The following is a 23,864-nucleotide window of genomic DNA, read 5'->3' as shown; positions in this document are numbered from 1 at the left end:
AGAAGCCCAGGCACTACACAGTAATGTCTTGAGACAAAAAACGAAATTATACTCTATTGTACAGTTTGAACAACAGTTGAACCATACCAGCATAACATCGACATTAGGGTAAACTAGTTGAACATGTATACATATCAGGCATGCTTAGGCAAATATTATTATAGCAAAACCAGCTTCAGTTTTAGAGATTTACAACATAAATTGTTGTATTGTTGTTTTTCCTCACTGCTAGTAAACTTAGCGAATGGCTTGCTGGATATGCAATACATGTTATTTAAATCTGTTTAGAATCCTATCTTGCGTCATGCCTATAATTTTGTGAGATTGATCTGCATCCAAGGTCATAATCAAAACCAATGTCAACCCTCGTCAATTATGTTACATAGCTAGCTAGAAAAATTATTTACAGTTGCTGATGTTACACATGTTTGCTAACAAGTTTCAAATGTGTGCAGTGGCGCATAACAAGTTAGCAGGCACCAGGCTAACTAGCTAGCCAACTCCAGTTATGTGCTAATGGTTACTGGTAAGCCTAGCTTTAGGTGGCTCATTGTAATGTTGTAGCTTGATGTGTAGCTAGCCATATCTACGACTAAAAAGAGAAGAGGTTTTACAATCGAGATACTAAAGATCTCTGATTGTAAAACCTCTTCTATTTTAAGTCATTGATATGGCTACTGGTAGTTGTTTAGCTAGCTAGCTACCTAGCTAGTTACATAGCTGGCTAAGTTAGCACACATACAAATGAATTGATTCCCCCCCACTGTAACACAGTAGAATGTTAGCCAGTAATACACAATACGGGGTTCAGTAGATAAACTAAATTTAGCTAGCTAGCTAGGTGGCTTGCAGGAAAGATAATTTATTTAGCTAGGCACCGTATTTGTCATCTGCCCTCTTGGTGCTGGCATTGGCTGTAGCTGAACTTCTAATGTTAGCTAAATCAAACTCTCTTTGTTTACAATCCTCTTCGCTATATTGAAACATGTATGGTTGAATGTCACCATGTAGCTAATAAATGCGCCATCATCAAATTCGTGATGATGAGAGGAATCACTTGAAGCAATTGCGTCTGGTCAGTTCTTTGAGTTTTGCCCAAAGGATTGTTGTTAGTGTCACCCTCCTTTTCAAAAATGCCAGCTTGGGGAAGAGATGGGCGCCAGAGCACAACGCACCTCCTAACACAAGTTGTAGTCTTTCAGAGACTACAACTTGAAAAACTGTGTCTGCTTCTATATTTAGTAATGAATCCGACGATAGGAACATCACTGAAAGACGTCCAATGGCTCTATCGAACAAGGACAGCCATATCTACACCCCAAAACATGTATAGTGAGATCAGTATAACATAGAGCCTTTGCGAAATGCAACAAAGTAGGATTACATGTATTTTTAGATCTTGTCCCCCCAACAATACTGCCATCATAGGGTTATCTATCATTCAGCATGCAAAGCCCTGACCTGTCTTCCTCCTCGGCAATTATGTGTAAAACACATCTCACTGTCCTAGAAATGCCTCAGACAAGATAAAAACAAGCCCAGATTCCCCCAGGGTGAAATTCCCCTTTAAGGACATAGCATGAGCATGAAGGGTGAAATAAAATAATTGAGGGTATCCAACTTTAAAATGTAAGGTCAAGGAAAACAGAACACATCTGAGGAAATCTGTCAATGTCAATATACTATTATCTTACTGTACATGGGCCCCTGGACTAGTAGTGTACTGCTCTCCAAACTACTTTTTAAAAACTCAATAAATACTGACCCAAGGAGAGAAAATGACTAAATGCACAACATTAGAGAGCAGCGAGTGCTCACCCTCTTGTTCTCCCTGACCCTAAATCCCTAGTTAACCCTTCTTCTCATTTCCTTTCATAGTATTATTACTCCCTCCCTTCAGAAAATGTCAATCCCAATCGCTTGAATCCCTCATGTGATCTTTCTGCACCTACCTTGTTTCTTTCATCCCCTTGGTCTTTGCTACAATGATCGTGGATTTAGATTCTTGCCACATCTCCAGCACGCTAAGCCTCCCAGCGCTCATCCCCCCAGGTCTGCTCCTTCATCTGCCCACAATACCTTGTGGAGCTCATAAACCCGGTGTCAGGATGCAGCCGCGGCTCATGGTCCTCTGCATATCAAACACCTTCCCCATACCTTTGATCACATCACCCTCACCTCATACTTTCTATGGCAAGACTGAGTTGGTACTGTAAGAAAAAATTATTGGTTGCGGGGTCTACCCTGCCTGAAACTAGAAATTTCACACACATGGAACGAGAGAATTAGGTAACAGTCAGTAATTTGTAGATCATTTTTTAACTGTTTCCACTGTGAGCAGTCAGTGTCATGTCAGGCCAAAGTGTCCTTTCTCTTCTAGGTATCAAATGCTCACTCATTAAGGGTTTTGATAGAAAACACAAACCTTACCAATGACTCCAAATCCTTGGTCCCTCTATATTTATCAAAAGGAAAATTGGATTTCATTATTTAATCTGTCAAGACGGGAAATGTAACAATCTTCATTATAGATTTACAAACCAGGGCCATAACATAACCCACAAAAAATATGAACATCTCAAAGATCAGGGGACTGGGGGGGTCAATCTACTCAGCAGACATCCAACTGTGGGATGCCACTGTGATACTGAATATTACAATTTAATATGAAATATGCTGTTGATATTACTGGTTACTTGAGCATCAGTACGAATTATGATGATAGTAGTTATACATTTGTACTAGCATGACTAGTAAGAGTTTCTTTCAGACAATGACATAATGAGAAGGTTCCAGAAACCATGGCCTGTTTTATTTGGGTTGCTGTGCAATTTATGCAAATATTATCCAAAGTGAACAGAAGTATGGACAAAAATAAGAGAATAAAGACAAAATAATACACTATACAATATGCTCAACCAACACCAGATAATATGCCAGAGAGAGAAGGACCATGCCTAAATTCAAACAAGGTCTAGTTCCTCTAGTGCAGGTATTCCCCCAGGGGTTCGCGCAATCAAATTGTGATTCAAATTTAAAAGATAAAAACAGTCTTCACATTTTCAAAGAGTACATTTATATTTTCCAATGGGGCTATACATTTGGGTGAGTTTTTTTTCTTTCCTGAGTAGCCTCGTTTCACTGCCAAAAATAAAATGAAACCATCTAGTGTTCAGCGAAATAACACAATGTCAATATTTACGTTACTCTTTGGTGGGAAACCTTCACTCTTGCGCAGACATTTAGAAACTAAACATGACAATTTGAAAAATAAGCCATGGGAATTTTTTAAGCGAGAACTAAGATGACTTTTGAGTAGTAAGACATGTACAAAAGCAACAGATACCATTAATAAGAAGGGGCTAGAAGCATCTTATATGGTGAGCTACTGAGTGTCTAGGACAGCCAAGCCCCATACTATTGTGGAGAACTTAATTATTCCTGCTGCCGCGGATATGGCTGGGACAATGCTTGGGGGAATGGCCCAAAAAAACTATATAGACAAAGCCTTAATCAAACCACACTGTTTCACGACGCATCAGTGACATGGCAGGATAATTTTTTTACAAGCCAGTGAATTATATGCGTTACTGCTGGATGAGTCAAAAGACGTGGCGGGCCTAGCACAGCTCCTGGTATATGTTCATTACGTTTATGGGAGGTCAATTAAGGAAGACATCCTCTTCTGTAAACCACTGGAAACCAGGACAACATGAGAGGATATTTTTAAAGTACTAGATAGCTTTGTGACATCAAATGGACTTTGGTCGTCAAGATGTGTTGGTATCTGGACTGATGGCGCAAAAGCCATGACAGGGAGACACAGTGGTGTGGTAACGTGCGTGAAAGCAGTTTCTCCCGACGCCACTTGGGTACACTGCAGCATCCACAGAGAAGCTCTTGCTGCCAAACGAATGCCTGACAGCTTGAAAGACGTTTTGGACACTATAGTGAAAATGGTGAACTCTCATGTATTTTCTGCATTATGCAATGATTTGGGCAGTGACCATGTAACACTTTTACAACATACAGAAGTGTGCTGGTTATCAAGGGGCAAAGTATTGACACGTTTTTTTGAATTGAGAGACAAGCTTAAAGTTTTATTTACTGACCATCATTTTCACTTGTCTGACCGCTTGCATTGATGATGAGTTTCTCACACGACTGGCCTGAAAGATCTGAATCTCGGATTATAGGGACTCTCCGCAACTATATTCAATGTGCGGGACAAAATTGAGGCTATGATTAAGAAGTTGAATCTCTTTTCTGTCTGCATTTACAAGGACAACACACAAGTCTTTCCATCATTGTATGATTTTTTGCGTGTAAATTAACTCAAGCTTTACAGACAATGTCAAATGTGATATAGCGAAGCACCTGAGTGAGCTGGGTGCGCAATTACACAGGTACTTTACCGAAACGGACGACACAAACAACTGAATTCGTTATCCCTTTCATGCCCTGCCTCCAGTCCATTTACTGATATCTGAACAAGAGAGCCTCATCGAAATTGCAACAAGAGGTTCTGTGAAAATTTAATTTAATCAGAAGCCACTGCCAGATTTCTGGATAGGGCTGCGCTCAGAGTTTCTTTCCTTGGCAAATCACGCTGTTAAGACACTGATGCCCTTTGTAAGCACGTACCTATGTGAGAGTGGATTCTCGGCCCTCACTAGCATGAGGCCCTCACTAGCACTAAATACAGACACAGGCTGTGTGTGGGAAATGATTTAAGACTGAGACTCTCTCCAATACAACCCAACATTGCAGATTTATGTGCATCCTTTCAAGCACACCCTTCTCATTAACCTGTGGTGAGTTATTCACAATTTTCGATGGACAAATAAGGTTTTATATGTAAGATGCTAAATAAAGAGCAAAATGATTGATTATTATTATATTATTATTTGTGCCATGGTCCTATAAGAGCTCTTTGTCACTTCCCACGAGCCAGGTTGTGACAAAAACTCACACTCATTCTTATGTTTAATAAATCTATCGTATAGTGTGTGTGTGGCAGGCTTACAATGATAGCAAAAAACAACATTTGAGAGTTGAGGTTGAATGTTGGAGGTTGGAGGTTGAATGTTTGAAGCTGTACAGGACTATAAAAAGTTTGGGAACCACTGCTCTCGTGTATGCAGTTATTTTGCTTCCTGCCTCCGAGGGGCGCTATACTACTGTGCTTTAACCACATTACACACCCCTTCTATTTACAGTCATGGAGGATTCCACATTCAAGAGCACTGAGAAAGTCTTTTAGTTACTATGGAAACAAATAGAAGACCTGTTTGGATGAGAAGCTGAGAGAGAGGGGGGAAAATTCTTTATTATTTAAAGGGATCTCACCCCTTTTCTAATTAGTTTTGTCTAAAGGCCCCAAAAAGTGCCTCAGAGTACATCAGTATTCTAAAAAGCAGCCGAAAATCACAGCCCAGTGAAACATTTCAAATGGCAACAACTTGGTCTTCAGCTTGTTGAGAGCAAAACTAAAGGGGCAGATATACTGCAAGTTTTTCATGGGTGAACAGTTTGCGCCTGCTGTTTTCCAAGGAGATTAAAACATAAAAGGCTGAACATGAAGTAACTAAATAAAGTTGCAAATAAGGGTTGTTGGTGTTAAATAAAGACAGTATCATGGTTTGGGTTTTGTTTTTACATTACTATTCCTTTTTGAACAGTTGTAAACTTAGCACTTGTGTAAACATTCAGTAAAGCTGGCCCTAGATACCCACCATCACCCTGAAGCAACAGTGTTTGCTTTTCTTCCATACTGAATGCTCAAAATGTACCACTTAAACACCTACGGCTGCTAAAAGTGGGGATTAATTGGGTACGGGACGGTTTTCACGGACAAATATTCCCACCCCCTTCCCCCACAGTCCTTATTGAATACATAACGATTCCTTTCATTAGCTGGGTGATACTGGGGACATTAGTAATCATTTCTCTCAACTGGCAGCAGAATGTCAGAGTCAGAGTCAGAGTGCAGAGTTTAACATTCACAGTGAGTACTCCCTGTCTCACTTTGACTGATCTGCATATAACCCACGTGGCGTTTCACTGTCACTCAAGGGGCCTTGGCTTGCAGGCACAGCCACAGCCTTTAGAAATGGCTCTTTCTTTTGTTACACAATCAGCAAATAACTTTGTTCACCTTTTTATCATCTAGCAAAATAAACTCAATTCAACCACAGATGAGGTGGTTAAATGCCTTTACTTAAGCGGTCATTATGTATTTGCTTGGAAATATGCTTATGTTTAAGTATGTTAAAATAGGCTAGGCTACTGATGTACGTTTCCCAAACATCAAACTATTAGCTAGCAGATTACAAGGTCCTTTCACAAAATGTTGTTTCATCTAGCCAAAATCCATGACCTTGAACGAATGACTCGAATGACTTTAAATAAATAATTTCCTTTCTTTTCATGGATTTAAAACTTGTTCTTCATAACATTGCTTTAGTGTAGCGTAACAAAAGAAAATCAGGATTAGAAATACACATAACTGACAGACCATATAAGCAAATGGCCCATGAAACAGCAACATTAGCTTCACATCCCTTTGGTTTTCAGAGTGATTTCCAATTGTGCCTGCTGTGCACTTTTCATCAAAAAACACAGTAAAGTGGTATTCATATCACCGATCAAATTTTGCCTGCACATTCTGTTGGCTATTGGAGGTAGGCTATATACAACTGTTGAAAAGGCCAGAACAAGCCATTTAGCTCATTACCTACGCTCTCTTTCAAGCTCAGGGAATCGATCAACAGAGGCCATTGTGCCATTGTTGAGAGGCCTTGTGAATCACTAACAACATCATGTCTCACCCTTACAATCCACACACTTTCCCTTTATGGAGTTCAGGGATTAAACAGCATGTGCTCAGACATCCATAAATCAATGTTATGGTACCACATTGTCACATACTTGATAATGACAAATTAGATTTCAATAAGCTTTTAGCAGGAAGACACTTTCCCATTTCCACTTATGAAAGGTTCGATGAGACAAAACCCAGGACTAGACAAGTCAGGTTCAAGTCAGGATGAAAGTCAGGTTCAATTTAATGATATAATGGATAAGCAGATAGTGGTCCTGAGGTCCTTAGCTGTACCACAAGGTCAACCAAACTGCGCCGCTATGTCCATGACCAAGCCTAAACTGTAATTACGCAATGTAATTTAATAATTCCATTAAGAATGAAATATTAAATGTTTAAGCCACATCCATATTGCAAAATGTTCATCAAGGGAATACAGCTCATGGTATGCATGCTCTAGCTCGTCACCAAAATTAATATAAATAAATAAAGGAAAGAATAAAAATGGAAAAGGTAACGGGCCAAATGTACCATTTGTACCATCAGTGTAAGCAAATAAATTATCTGGGAGTGAAGGATTGAGAGCTCTCTCTCTCAAAGGGCAAGGCATTTTGGCAATCAAAAAGGGTCAACTAATCAACACATGCTGTTTAAAAGCTCAAATCCCCTTAGACTGACTTACAAACAGGGGTCAGGAGTGTTAGCAATGTAAAACCATTATAGATCCATGGCTTCATTTTTAGTACCTTTGCTGGTTTGTTCTCCAGTCTCCTGTTGTTGTAAACAAAATATATCCTTTGAAACTAACTTGTTTTTTCAGTGTTCAACCCAGTATGGTCAAGGGACTATGTGCTGTTTGCTTTGCTTCAGCTGTGTCTTGGTACACAAAACACCCTCTATTGTTTATGTGAACTCCAGAGTAAATTCTTAATTACATTTCATCAGATTTACAAAAGCCCTAAATCTCTCAAAAGAAGGATCTCAGGTGGATTTTCTCTCATGCGTCTCACACTCCCCTCTTGATCTGACACTTGAAAAATGAAAACAGGTTAAATTTGGTTTAAAAAGTAGAAGGTAGCTAAAGATAGACTGTGTATGTTTCCATGAAAATAGCTTATATATGAAAACAATTAGCTTTATGCATACATCTAACCATTTTTATTGAAAACAACCATTCCATGTTCATCATGTCAACCATAAAACTTTGGTGTGTGTCTCCCATATCCAAGTCATGTCTCAAGTGGCCATACTGCTATAAGGTAGAGGCTCGGTGTGTGAAATGGCAGGGTGGAGATATAGAGACGATGAGTGGCAGCAACTACAAGGCCACCTGTCTGGGTTTTTGTGTCTCCTCAGAGACGCAGGGACATAAAGGAGAGAGAGAGAAAGAGGGAGTGAGAGGGGGATGAAAAAGAGAGGGAGTGTGAGAGAGGACATGTGAGTGGCAGTTGTCACCTCCCAAGCTCTCAAGACTGTCAATAAATGACAGAAAGTTCAGCCTTGGTCTTTGAAAAACCCATACTCCCCTCTTGTGCAAAAAAAAAGGGGTCCTCAAAACCATTTGGTAAAGCCAGTGAAAATTGGCTTGATATTAGCCTTGACTGATAGTGGTGATGATGGTACGAAGACCAACCAATTAGATTTGAAGTGAGAACAACAACAACAAAAGGTACACTCTCTTTGATAAGCTGTTGCAAATCAGTTTAGGACTATAGGCAAACCAAAACCGAAAATATCGTACCTTTACACGTTGGTAGGGCCTTGTTCCATATAGGTTTTCCATCCAAACCGATAACACATGTGATTGTGGCTTGTCCAACCGCAGTATATCCAGAGTTACATTGATAGGTCACTGTGGAGCCCAGTTTGTAGTCCATCCCCACACGACTGCCGTTCATGATATTTCCAGGGTCAAAACATGCCTCCCTGGGTTTCTCTGTGGAATAGAAAACATATACAAGCTCAAGATAAAGGACTGTGTAGGACAACAGGTCTTGAGCAGAGATAATTGATTTCAATACAACACCAAGGAGGAAAATGTAAAACCATTTTCAGGTAAGCATGTGGGTCTGTAGAGGCAGCCAACCAGTGTCCATCTGGCAAAAGACACTCAAAGAAGGACAGTTGGAAAATGCTCTGGAGGTGGTGCTTGTATACACTGCCAAACAAGATGACAGCTAACAGCCCACTTCTTTCTGCTGCCCTGTGCTTTGGGGAGCGGTGAAAGTAGGAGGCCTGTGGTGGGAGATTCTATCACTGAAATTGCTACAGTACATCACAATTTCAACCGCATTTCAATACCCAGAGACAGGAAATGCTTCTCAACATATAAGGCCAAAGTCTACATGCAAATGCCAATAACCTAAAGCTACATTTTGAAATGGATTTATGAATACATTAGAAATACAGTAGTAGAAAACAATAAAAAATATGAAGTATATTACAGTAATGAGTATGAAAACAGAAAAAGCAATGCCATTTTTTTCTTTAATCAACATTTAAATGACCTTAGTACCGGTGCATGGTTGGGGGGGACTGACTACGATATAGGAGATTGATTTACAGAAAAAAAAATGTTTTTAGACTTGGGAGATGACAAATCTCATCTAGGTTCCATAAAAGGTCATTAGCTGCTCTAATTGACAAAAGCAGAGCTAAATACAGGGCCGTCTGTACAAAATCAAACAAAAAATTATGCTATTGATTGGTATTAATAAATCTTCCAAAAAGAACGAGAGGTCAAAAAGGAAAAATACTATACACATCTGTGTTCATGGGTTTTGTGAACTTTATGGTTAATGGGCTTTATAAATAAAACCACTTATCCAGTCGATCATCAATGCATTCAATCAAAAGGCATTTAATACAAAGACGTAGGTTGGAAAACCTACTGTTTTTCAGATGCTGAATAGCTCTCTATGAACAACAGGCAAAAGGGCCAGCTAATAAGGACAGCTAGCTGACAGGAAGAAACACATGCAATAAGGCTTTATCAATAAATAGTCTACAAAATATATTACCCAGTGGCTAGAAATATTTCATCCTAACAACCTATATCTATTGAAAACATTTCTATAGAGACATCAACTTTACAATATGGCCAGAGCTATACACTTTCAAAGGAACCTAGGATCACCTCCTACGAGACTAACATAATGCATCACTTGCCTTTGAATTCAATGGCAAAACCAGACATCCCGAGGGAGGCGTCACTTCTGAAGGCGAGGAAGAGGCTGTTCCCACTGCTCTCAATGCGCTCCGGGGCCTGGTTTCCCTGCAGGCTGCTGATCAGTGGACCATTGGAGTTCTCACCCTCATAGATGTGCAGGAAGTCATAGCTGGGCTCCATGTTGAAACTGCGAGGATACAAAAGAGAACCTAGGCCATAAAAGACTGATGCCTGATTCACACCATAGGGTCAATCAGAACCATAATGTGCTGGCTCGTATATTTCCTTTTCACATATTTCCTTTCACATTGTCTTTTCCAGCAACTATGACAAGGCCAGCCCGGCTCAGCCTGGCTTGACCCTGAATCAGGCATGTGGGGGCTGTCTGTACTGTCTATAACTGTTATTAGAAAGATCAGATCAGTTTGTTTGGATTTTTCTCAGGGGAGTCAATGTAATTCCTGTGGGTACATACACAGCTAGCAAGTATTCTACATTCATCACACTGTAGGCCTATAACTCTGGGGTGGCAGGTAGCCTAGTGGTTAGAATATTGGACTTGTAACCGAAAGGTTGCAAGATCAGATCCCCAAGCAAACAAGGTAAACATCTGTCGTTCAACCCACTGTTCCTAGGCCATCATTGAAAATAAGAATTTGTTCTTAACTGACTTGCCTAGTTTAAATAAAGGTAACACAAGCTAAAAATTATACATTTTATAAAAGCTATTCCATTTATAGGTATCATCTAGGGATATTGGATAATACAGGACAACACATCGATTTGGATAATATTTGAACAAAGGCAAACTATTTCACCTCAAACACAGAATTGTTTGATAGTGTTTGATGTTTGTTTACGGTAATTGCCAAACTGACAAAGACAGAGTGGATGCGCTCTTTCCATCTGTTCTTTGACTTTGGTTCTTATTACCTTGGGTGGCTCACAGCGTAGCATGAGCGACATACCTTCTGAAAATTAGGGCTATAACAAAGTCAGGGTTGACTTTAATTCTCCAGTCACATTCTTTTCCTGGTGGGTAGGGCTGTGGATAGTTGGGTGATAGAATTACCCCAGCAGGGCCTGTCACGTTGCCGCCACAGGTAGCTATCACAACAAGGAGAGTGAGGGCAACACATGTTTTAATATGACATGTCTCCAACACATTAAATGTTTACGGTGATTGAAGTGACAAAACAGGCCCCCATAGACATTCAGTGACAAACAGTAGTGATGGAATTCCTTCCTGCAACTGTCATTCAGAAGGGTTACTAGCATCTTTGCTTTTTCTTTTTAGCATTGTTCTATTGTCAATTTAAGTGTGTGTGCTAAGCAAAATCCTGTCAATCATGTGCTTGTTTGGGAGGGTCTGTGAGAGCAATATTTTTATAACCTTAGTAATCTTCCACCGTTAGTAATGATTCGGCCTATAATTGGCCTTCCATCAAACAATTATCAGTGTTGTAGTAAACATGTCAAATGACTAGAAGTGACAAAGTGTACTGTCTGACAAAGGATTTGTTGACAATGGCAGAAAATGCCAATTACATTTCAGTTACTGATGAATCATTCTTCGCACAGGGATTCACACTCTACTGAGGCATGGTTTACATTCTTAAGGTTTCATTCATTCTTATAATAAACATGTCACTCATTCAACATAAAGTAATTAAACTGATGCAAATGAGTGGTTGGGTGCCCAACACCAACAGTAAGTAGTTCATAAAACACTGCTTACATGTATTTTCAGATACCACAAATCCTTCAATGGAAACAAGACAGTGGAACGCTATAGGCCTAATATACAGATTCCAAATCACCTTTTTGCAGCAGAATAATCCTAAAGGGAACATCTACCAATTGTACAAACCCTTTGATGACATACAGGTATAGCCATGAAAAGAAATGTATTATTTCTCCATTACTGTGGAGGTCAAAGCAACATACCTATACAGGTCGGAGGGTCTGGCTGCCAATAGAACCTGTTATTGAGCTGTACACAGGTGATCTTGTCTAGGCCCTGGACCTGGTAACCTGGGTCACACTGGAAGGTGATAGTGTCCCCAGGCTCCCGACTATCCCCGTAACGTGTCCCATTTTGGGGAGTTCCGGGGTCATTACAGGTCGTCGCAGTAGTAGCTGAAATCACACAAATGAATCCCTTAGAAACATTTTGACAGAACGGTTTTAAATCATACAACTCTCTTTTTTTTCAGCCCAAATAAAGATATAAGCATAATTTCATGTGTTGAAATCTTTGGACTGGCAGCAAACTGATTTGTGGAGACTATTTGTCTTTTAAATCATATTTCCAGAAAATATTTGCCATTTATATACAAACACTATGCTCAATTTAATTTACATATATTTGTATGAAATACTTATTTGTCAAAAGGATTTGTCATAACAGTGTTTTATACATGGCCCAGAGTAGGATAACGAGAGGGGAATCTCAAGAAACATACTGTAACCTTTGTCTGAAAAGCTACTGAATAGAATGTCATGTCCGAATTCCTCTGGTCCATTGTGACAGGTACTACTTACTTGAGAACTGAATGGAGAAGCCTGACTTGCTGATGAAGTAATCACTGTCAAGCTGGAGCGTTAGGATGTTGAAGGTGCTGTGGGTGTCTTCAGGTAGAGCTGACCCACTCCATTCCTTCAGGAGGAAACCCCCCTCTGTTGGACCGTCCCACACCTTCAGGATGTCATGAGCCACTTCCGTGTCAAACACTATGAAGTGGAGGCTAAATAGAGAAAGGGAGGGGGATATTGATTACACACTATACACCTCCTTAAGAATTAGAACCTTTTATACGGAAGTCTGGTTTTACCATTGGTTTACATCTGTGACAAACACCTATACACTCAACAATACTCCATAAATCAACTGACCAAGGGTTGCTACTGACTTGTAATAAGAAAATATAATTGGAATTCTATAGAACCAGTTCTCAAGTAATGTCTCAGACCAATGAAACATCTATGTTAGATCATTCTTGCTCACCAAACCATTTAAGGTATGTTTCAGTTATGATCAGCAATAATTAGGAAGAGGATGAGTTCCCTCCATTTTTACATTTTTACATTTTATTCAGTTAGCAGGCGCTCCTATCCTTTAATTAGTGCATTCATAAAGGTGAGACAACAACATATCACTATCATAGTAATTACATTTTCCCTTAACAAAGTAGTTAATAGCAAAGTCGGTGCTAGTAGGTCATGAGATTTATTTAAGATACTCTTTAAAGAGGTCGGGTTTGAGAAGATTTCCTTAATAAAGTCTAATAGCCAGTGATGTCAAATGTATCTCTCCTCCTCCTTCATCTGTAAATTGCTTGAACTGAATTGGCATATCTGATTTCTATGGCATTTCAAGCGTGCATAATTGGTTTATCTTTGGGGGTTATTGTTTTGTTTTTAAGAAGCTAGTAATGGACTTGAAGGAATAGATGCTAATGGTAGGAAGGCTAGCAGTGGGGTGAAATGCAATCAGCAATGGCACATTTAATCACAGCTTATTTTCCAAAAGTGCAACAGAACAATTGCTCCGCTATACTAGACACGCCTCGCTATAAACTCGCTGATTTCATTTCAAATTTAAATGGAGTCAAGAAAAATTGGGCTATTGTGTATCTAATTGCCTATTCCAAGGGGGTGTGTCCCTATTGTGAGATACTGTACCTGATGGTTTTGCCTGTGTCCGCTTCGATAGACCAGGTACAGTGGAGGTTATTGTCATAGGGCGCAGGGTAACCCGGGGATAGTATCCGTCCAGATATTGCACCTGCGATGTGGCCTCCACATTCAGCTAGATAAGGAAACCAAAATGTCTCACATCATCAAAAATAGAAATCGGATTAAATAAGCTTTCTCTCTGGCATCAACCAGCTGAATTTATAAACATTACATAATACATCACATCATTACATGCACTTGAAAGAATCAAATATGTTCTCAAGCGTCTCAAAATACATGTGTATTATTTTAGTGACTGCTGACGACACTGGAAAAGAGGAGAGGATATCCCTATTATGTCACATCGTTCAAAGGAAATAAAAATACAATGGCAGCCTAAGGCAATGTCATCTATTTTCCATGCTACTTTTCGGCTGTATGGAAATTTGTCTGAACCGAGCCAGGCTAATTAAGGAATGAGGCTGAAGAATGACACTGTAATGTATCAGTTCTCTCCAGTACAGAAAGCTCAGACTGTCCACACGTTTTGTATAGCTTTAGGGGCTATAATATAGCCAGCATTAGGGGATAAATGTTCATAGCTGTTAACTAGCGTAACTATTTCAGTATACTATAAATGACAGCATGTTAGCCCGGGGTTTGACTCGGAGTTAGCCTGAGAGAGCGTAACTGGCAAAGCTGGTCATATAATGGAATCAGTACGATGTTAATAACAGTGGGAAAGAATGCAGACAACACAACAAATTCCATGTTGACTGGTAAAACGGTATAATATTTTCAAACGCATCAGATGAAAATGAATCCTTTGGTATGGGTATCTTGAACTTGACCATTACCATGGTCATTCAAATGTAAACAAAATGTTACTTAGGAATGGTAAGTGTTTCACCATAATAAGGAAATGTATCCTTGATGATGAGATTTGTCTCTTTTCAGCTGTGACTCACTCACCTAGACAGGAAGGTAAAGGTTTGTCCCAAACCCTACGGTCTCCACTTAGGCATGTCAGAGTGCTGCTTCCATGGAGAGTATAGCCAGGGTTACAACTGTACAATACAAATGTGTTTGCAAAATGGCCATCATCTTGAATCTTGTATCCGTAATTCGGAGTTCCTGGTTCTTCACACTTGACAAGGTCAAAACCTACAAAGACAGATTTGAGACTGTTACCCATTCAAACATAACAAAAATTCATTTATTTTCATTAATGACAAAGGTTGAACAATAAAAAAGACATCTGTCTGGTGAAATAAGGCAAGCTGCTTCAAGCATTCTAGTTTGACTTTATATTAGTGATGCTTTTCATACATCAGCCTTGAGCATGCAATATTGCAGTTCAAGGTTATTGTAGAATGAATGGAAGCAGATATATCTGTCTCAACGCACAACTGCAACGCTCACTGGCCTTATAGATTTTTTGGTTTACCATCTTAAACTACTCTCTCATGAGAAATTCCCGATATTGTACTTACTTACAAAATATATACATTCTTGAAACAAGATACATTTGTGCCTTTACCTATAGAGGTTGTCCATCAGACCACTTTCAACTAATGTGAAAGATAATACTGTTCATATAGGGCAAGTAAACAAGGACTAAACATACAATAGGAGGCCTTTTTATTATTGGTGTACAGTGGTTCCTCCTTTAAAAGTTGCGTCATACTGCAGCCCACCTATTGGCATTAGAAGAAAATTTTAAACCTTTTTTTTGTAATAACGTAGTTCATTGATTTTAAGAAATTTGGCTTAATTAATTAAATTAATATTATGGTGTTTCAATTCCAAGAAAAACAAAAATCAAAACCCTCAGGGTTTCCGTTTGGATGTAATGGAAAATATTGCGCTGTGCAATGTGATGGTTGGGAGTAGGCTACAGCATAAGAGGATTGGAGGAATCTAAATGAATATCTAAAGGAAATAACATTTCCACACCCTAATTGTAGTGTAACCAATACTAATTTTGCCTTTGGTAGGCCTACAGTATATAAAAAATAAAAAAATATGGCGTGACTCTCCGCCAATAATTACATTTAGAGGATTGCAAGATTCTAAATTAATGTCTAAGGGGCACTTTCCATTAGGATCTGTGAGAATATCTGATAATATCTAAGAGTTTTAAATATCATTCTAAATGAATTAATAATAATAACAATAATAATAATCGCTTTGTTTAAAAAGTAACAATATTTTGGAGATTTCGTTTTCATTTAACATAGAGTGAGCGAGAAAAAGGCCATTCTTGAACATGGGGTGAGACATTCTCACTAATTTGTAAATAAAACCAGTTTGTTATTTAGAATGATTTATTTCTGAAGAAACCTAACTTGATTATTTAGCAGACATCACTTGCTGATATTCAGGCAACACATATATCTTAAGAATATGATGGAATTGTCACGTCCTGACCTTAGTTACTTTTTTATGTCTCTATTTTAGTTTGGTCAGGGCGTGAGTTGGGGTGGGCATTCTATGTTTGTTCTGTGTGTTATAGTTCTATGTGTTTGGCCTGGTATGGTTCCCAATCAGAGGCAGCTGTCAATCGTTGTCTCTGATTGAGAACCATACTTAGGTAGCCTGTTCCCACCTCATGTTTGTGGGTAGTTGTTTTCCGTGTCTGTGTTTTCACCATACAGAACTGTTTCCATTTTCATTTATTTCCTTCACTTTGTTATTTTGTATTTTTCGTGTTCTGTTATAATAAATTATCATGGACACTTACTACGCTGCATTGTGGTCCGATCCTTCCTATTCCTCATCTGAGGAGGACAACGATCGTTACAGGAATATAATTGAACATTTTAATTTCTCCTGCTTGTCTCAGAGCAGCGCAAAACAGCGCTGAAACAGACGTCCACAGCGGGAAGGCTATATATAACGATATTTTGGAGATTATTATTTTTTTTTTTTAAATGAGCGATTGTAATCTGAATAAAGGCCAAAATAATATTTATAATGGCTAAAATATAGCCCTGCTAATAGACATAATGGTGCTGTACAACGTGACCGTGTGTTAGAAAGAGTATTTTCCAGTGAGCAACAATTTGATTGCATTCATTAGACAACTTTGTTCCAATATTTCTGTAGTTCAGTGTTATTTATTCCCATAGTAATTCATTAATGATCCATAACTAGATCAACATCGGCATTTTGAAAGAGTATTTTTATCATTATTTTATTAACGAAAGCATAAAAATGCTGATAAAGAAATACAGTACTGTACAGTATATGCTTTTACATTTGGATAACAAAGCATTTAAAGCATTTTGAAGATATAAGCCACCTGAATCTGTAAGCTTATAATTGGAAATTGGGTTAGTCTTGAGGGGGCCTGTTTCTCAGTAAAGCCTATTTGGACACGAATCAGGGAATATCTATAGAGGCTGTCTCACATTTGTTCTAGGACATAGTCTACCTACTGCTGTACGTCAGTCTGAACCCCTTATTGGTTTCAGTGCCGTTGCTGTTGAACTCAATCCAGAGGTGATTTGAGGTACTGTTGATGACGGCATTGTACATGTCTGTTTTGGAGAAATTGCCAAGAAGACGATATGAAGTATCCTTTCCATCATACACCTGTTGATGAAAGAACAACACTATAAGGCACAGGTTTTTCAAAATACTATTAATATTCAAGGGAATATAATAATAATAATAACAATATAAATAATAACGATAACGATTTACTTTAACTATATATACATAACGCATTGATTACACATCTCCGATTACACAACAGGTCCTAATCTTATTATTAAAGGTTCATTAATGAAAAATATTTATAGTATATCCATAGCGCATTCATGTCATGCTATGCAAGAGCTCATATTTAGGTATATTAATAGATGCATCATTACAATTAGAGCTTAGTATCATTATTATGGCTGTTTCTCAAAAGCATGCTTCTGCCAAACCACATTTAGAAAATAATGCTGATATAAATACAGTAGGGCAAAAAAGTATTTAGTCAGCCACCAATTGTGCAAGTTATCCCACTTAAAAAGATGAGAGAGGCCTGTAATTTTCATCATAGGTACACTTCAACTATGTCAGAAAAAATGAGAAAAAAAAAATCCAGAAAATCACATTGTAGGATTTTTAATGAATTTATTTGCAAATTATGGTGGAAAATAATTATTTGGTCAAACACAAAAGTTTATCTCAATACTTTGTTAAACTTTGTTTTCACACACTGTTGCTGGTATTTTGGCCCATTCCTCCATGCAGATCTCCTCTAGAGCAGTGATGTTTTGGGGCTGTTGCTGGGCAACACGGACTTTCAACTCCCTCCAAAGATTTTCTATGGTGTTAAGATCTGGAGACTGGCTAGGCCACTCCAGGACCTTGAAATGCTTCTTACGAAGCCACTCCTTCGTTGCCCGGGCGGTGTGTTTGGGATCATTGTCATGCTGAAAGACCCAGCCACGTTTTATCTTCAATGCCCTTGCTGATGGAAGGAGGTTTTCACTCAAAATCTCACAATACATGGCCCCATTCATTCTTTCCTTTACATGGATCAGTCATCCTGGTCCCTTTGCAGAAAAACAGCCCCAAAGCATGATGTTTCCACCCCCATGCTTCACAGTGGGTATGATGTTCTTTGGATGCAACTCAGCATTCGTTGTCCTCCAAACACGATGAGTTGAGTTTTTACCAAAAAGTTATATTTGGTTTCATCTGACCATATGACATTCTCCCAATCTTCTTCTGTATCATCCAAATGCTCTCTAGCAAACTTCAGACGGGCCTGGACATGTACTGGCTTAAGCAGGGGGACACATCTGGCACTGCAGGATTTGAGTCCCTGGCGGCATAGTGTGTTACTGATGGTAGGCTTTGTTATTTTGGTCCCAGCTCTGCAGGTCATTCACTAGGTGTGGTTCTGGGATTTTTGCTCAACGTTCTTGTGATCATTTTGACCCCACGGGGTGAGATCTTGCGTGGAGCCCCAGATCAAGGGAGATTATCAGTGGTCTTGTATGTCTTCCATTTCCTAATAATTGCTCCCACAGTTGATTTCTTCAAACCAAGCTGCTTACCTATTGCAGATTCAGTCTTCCCAGCCTGGTGCAGGTCTACAATTTTGTTTATGGTGTCCTCAGACAGCTCTTTGGTCTTGGCCATAGTGGAGTTTGGAGTGTGACTGTTTGAGGTTGTGGACAGGTGTCTTTTATACTGATAACAAGTTCAAACAGGTGCCATTAATACAGGTAACGAGTGGAGGACAGAGGAGCCTCTTAAAGAAGAAGTTACAGGTCTGTGAGAGCCAGAAATCTTGCTTGTTTGTAGGTGACCAAATACTTATTTTCCACCATAATTTGCAAATAAATTCATTAAAAATCCTACAATGTGATTTTCTGGATTTTTTTCCCTCATTTTGAAGTGTACCTATGATGAAAATTACAGGCCTCTCTCATCTTTTTAAGTGGGAGAACTTGCACAATTGGTGGCTGACTAAATACTTTTTGCCCCACTGTATATATATATATATATATATATATATATATATATATATATATATATATATATATATATATATATATATATATATATATATAGCCTGTCCTAGCCCCATTTCCCCCACCAGCCGGGGGAGGCCCGTGACTTATCTTCTTCTTCTTCTTCTTCTTCTTCTCCTTCTTCTTCTTCTCCCTGAGGTCAATAGTGTATGGGGTCCCCACAGGGTTGACTCCTCAGGGTAACTTTTATGGCTCAAATTGTGTAGTTGAGGGTCATAACTCTTTCGTAACTCATTAACTGCCCTGCTACACATCACAATTAAGTTGGTCACACTGGTCTATAACTCACACATGAAGGGTCTATTAATGAATTCAATGCAGTCAAATCTATTTTCCCATGCATAAAGCAGTTATAACTAAGATAATTTAATTTGAATGCTTTGAATTTTTGTTATCTTTGTTAAATCTACTCAAGAAAATTCTAACTGAAAAATGCCAACAGCATGATTCGTCGGCGTTGTCCTCAGCAATTGTTTTCTGTTCTACGTCTGGAAAATGTAAATAAAATGTAAATATTTCCTTAAACATTTGCGTTGTGTCCGTATTCTTTTTGATAAATGAGACATTTTTATAAATGCTTTATAAATGCTTTATGAATGGGAAAACAGAAATGACAGTATGTTGACTGCATAGACTTCATACATAGACCTTTTATTATGGCGTTATAGATAAGATGACAAACTGCTAAGTTAATTACCATGAAGTGCTTAGCTCTAAATGCTTTATGAATGGGAAAATAGATTTGACTTTACTTTAACTGCATATAATTCATACATATAACCTTCATGTGTGCGTTATAGCCCAGTATGACCATCTTAGGCCTAACTGTGTTGTGGAAGAGGGCTGTTAATTAATTACGAAAGTGTTATGATATAACCCTCAACTACATGATTTGATATGTAAGATTTACCCAGAGGATTCAACCCTGTGGAGATCTTCAAGCACCATTGACCTCAGAAAGAAGAAGAAGAACATAACTCACAGGCCTATACTGGCTGGTGGGGGAAATGGGGCTAGTACAGGCTATATATCAGCATATCTTTCTAAACGTCGTTTGGCCTTTTGGTATATTCCCTACCACTGGTATGAAAGAAGCACACTTTTGTGAACAGCCATAATTATGACACTACTCTGCCATTGTAATGATACATCTATTAAGATACCTAAATATGAGATCTAAATCCTGCAGAATGTAAAGTACATGGATGTACTTTAGATATGTCATGGATATATCTCATTAACCTTTAATAATGCAGGTGGGACCTGTTATAACAAGTTCATGAAATGCTAATAGATGTGTAATAAATGCACTATGGATGTGTAGTCAAAGTAAATCGTTACCATAATAACATACAGTACCAGTCAAAGGTTTGGACACACATACTCATTCAAGGGTTTTTCTTTATATTTACTATTTTCCACATTGTAGAATAATAGTGAAGACATCAAACTATGAAATAACACATGGAATCATTTATTAACCAAAAAAGTGTTAAACAAACAAAAATATATTTATTATTTGAGATTCTTCAAAGTAGCCACCCTTTGCCTTGATGACAGCTTTGCTTAGTCTTGGCATTCTCTCAACCAGCTTCATGCGGTAGTCACCTGGAATGCATTTCAATTAACAGGTGTGCCTTGTTAAATGTTAATTTGTGGAATTTCTTTCCCTGTTAATGCGTTTGAGCCAATTAGTTGTGTTGTGACAAGGTAGGGGTGGTATACAAAAGATAGCCCTATTTGGTAAAAGACCAAGTCCATATTATGGCAAGAACAGGTCAAATCAGCAAAGAGAAATGACAGTCCATCATTACTTTAAGAAATGAAGGTCAGTCAATACGGAAACTTTCAAGAAATTGAACATTTCTTCAAGTGCAGTTGCAAAAACCATCAAACGCTAGGCTCTCATGAGGACCGCCACAAGAAAGCAAGACCCAGAGTTCTCTCTGCTGCAGAGGACAAGTTCATTAGAGTTACCAGCCTCAGATTGCAGCCCAAATAAATGTTTCACAGAGTTCAAGGTACAGACACATCTCAACATCAACCGTTCAGAGGAGACTGCGTGAATCAGGCCTTCATGGTCGAATTGCTGCCAAGACACCAAACACTAAAGGACACCAATAAGAAGAAAAGACTTGCTTGAGACAAGAAAATCGAGCAATGGACATTAGACTGGTGGAAATATGTCCTTTGGTCTGATGAGTCCAGAGTAGGTGAACGGATGATCTCTGCATGTGTGGTTCCCACTGTGAAGCATGGAGGAAGTGGTGTGATGTTGTGGGGGTGCTTTGATGGTGACACTGTCTTTGATTTATTTAGAATTCAAGGCACACTTAACCAGCATGGCTACCACAGCATTCTGCATCGATACGCCATCCCATCTGGTTTGCGTTTAGTGGGACTATCATTTGTTTTTCAACAGGACAATGACACAAAACACACCTACAGGCTGTATAAGGGCTATTAGACCAAGAAGGAGAGTGATGGAGTGCTGCATCAGTTAACCTGCCGTCCACAATCACCCAACCTCAACCCAATTGAGATGGTTTGGGATGAGTTGGACCACAGAGTGAAGGAAAAGCAGCCAAGTGCTCAGCATATGTGGGAACTCCTTCAAGACTGTTGGAAAAGCATTCCTCATGAAGGTGGTTGAGAGAATGCCAAGAATGTGCAAAGCTGTCATCAAGGTAAAGGGTGCCTACTTTGAAGAATCTAAAATATATTTGGATTTGTTTAACACTTTTTTGGTTACTACATGATACCATGTGTGTTATTTCATAGTTTTATGTCTTCACTTCTATTCTACAATGTAGAAAATAGTAAAAGTAAATAAAAACTCTGACTGGTAAAGTTAATATGTATCAGACACTTTAATCAAATCCCACTGACAGTCATTCATATTTAAATGCTTTACATATGGGTGGTCCCGGGAATTGAACCCACAATCATAGCATCGCAAGATCCATAATCTACCAACTGGGGTACAGAGGACCACAGTAACGCGCTATTTAATAGCATACAGTACACAGAGTGCGAATTACACCATGTGATTCAGGGGGGTCTCAATTTTCTTTTAAATGTAAATGATTTACCTTTTAATCTGGCATGAACACAACCAGTCATGATATTTTCATCTGATTTTCAAACAAATCACTTAAAAAATTAGGCTACCTGTGCATGTTCACCCACTCAATCATTCCAAACTGCATGTATTGTATACTCACGCAATTTGATGAATGGAAATAGACATTTGTTACAAAACACCAAACAGTGTGCCTATTGACATTCAGTGATTGCCATTGCGTAGGCTTACATTCATTGATGCGTCTTGCTGCCAAATTTACCTTTTTTGTAGCCTAAAAAGTCGGGACACCTGAAATGGGTCTGAAACTGTCCCTGGAAAAATGGGACGGTCAACCTAACATACAAGTTCAATTTACTAGACAAGGCTACAATGTGTATTACCATGAACGTCAAATAGGCCTACCAGTAGCCAGTGATGTAATGGTAAAAATAAGTAAATTCTGAAATCCTGTCTCTTTCTAAAAAAAAAAAGGTAACACTCCCTATACTTTCAATGCATTTTTCTGAAAATCTGAGTAAATGGTGTTAACCCTCCACTAGGCCTACACCACTGTCGGTTGCCTACCCTCTTTTAGATGAGACAATTTAACACACATGAATACACCCAGAACAGGTAGCCTACATTCAATATAATACATGAGTAGAATCAAAACATGTTTTGATACTGTAAATCGCTAAATGTATTTTCTTACATTAATGGCATTAATTACAGTGTTATTTGTCATTATTAAGCATTTAACAAATGAATTAGAAAATGTAACTTAAACCTTGTATGAATCATGGATCTTGGAGAATGCCCTGTAACTATGCCTACATAACATTTTGCCATGAAATGTTTCACCATGAAAACAGCTCCCATGGGCACACAAATCCCAAATAATGTAGGCCTACGCCATTGCAAAATTGAATGCTTCTAACCGAACGTTAACGACATTAGACTTATAAGTCACATTATAGGCCTACTGTCATTATCGTATAGCCAGCCTGCTTGTTGGATGGATTGGATGCGCATTGGTGTCTAGCTTTAGGCTAGTTGTCTAGTGATATTGTTGACCATCATCAGCTGATCCAGGAAAGAAAATAAATATTGATAGAAAATGATAAAGCTAATTAAATGCTCCATTACTTCTAGCCACGGAGAACACCAGTACCTGTGCGTATCTAAAAAACAAAGCAATGAGCGCTCTAAACAGCTGACTGACAAAAGCAAACAATGACAAATCAACTGATAAATCTAATACATTGGAATAAAGGCTATTTTTTATCAAGGACGCATGGCAAACAAATGGCGAAAATGAGGAAGTACAAAGGAAAATCTACGTGTAAAGGAGCTCCGCTGAGGCTGAAATGCAACACTACTAAATGGACAGCACCACCACATAGAAATAAATGGTTTAAACCATGACAAAGAGGCGGGGGTGTTTGTTTAATTTAGAAGCTTTTATCTTCATATTTACACTGTTAAACATATTTAAAACTACATTTTAATTAAAGAAATAGGAGAATGGTTCAATTAGCATTATTTAGAGACCCCTCCCAAACTTTTTGTTGCATTTAGGGCAGCTAATGT

At 38.6% G+C, this 23,864-nt stretch overlaps 1 protein-coding gene across 1 annotated transcript in view; it reads right to left on the bottom strand.

Moving 5' to 3' along the window:
• Nucleotides 1-23,864, bottom strand: part of LOC110502713 (CUB and sushi domain-containing protein 1) — a 500,827-nt gene that overhangs the window by 119,405 nt on the left and 357,558 nt on the right. The window contains exons 23-30 of the mRNA XM_090217249.1: nt 17,111-17,267; nt 14,643-14,834; nt 13,677-13,803; nt 12,537-12,739; nt 11,940-12,131; nt 10,961-11,099; nt 9,992-10,179; nt 8,565-8,759 (exon numbers count right to left, since the gene is read on the bottom strand). Coding sequence (XP_090073375.1) covers nt 8,565-8,759; nt 9,992-10,179; nt 10,961-11,099; nt 11,940-12,131; nt 12,537-12,739; nt 13,677-13,803; nt 14,643-14,834; nt 17,111-17,267 — 1,393 coding nt within the window. The remainder of the gene's footprint in view (nt 1-8,564; nt 8,760-9,991; nt 10,180-10,960; nt 11,100-11,939; nt 12,132-12,536; nt 12,740-13,676; nt 13,804-14,642; nt 14,835-17,110; nt 17,268-23,864) is intronic.

This window comes from Oncorhynchus mykiss, chromosome 23 (assembly GCF_057628025.1).
Source record: "Oncorhynchus mykiss isolate SJ-2025 chromosome 23, ASM5762802v1, whole genome shotgun sequence".
NCBI lineage: Eukaryota > Metazoa > Chordata > Actinopteri > Salmoniformes > Salmonidae > Oncorhynchus > Oncorhynchus mykiss.
This window is presented reverse-complemented; position numbering and strand designations above follow the sequence as displayed.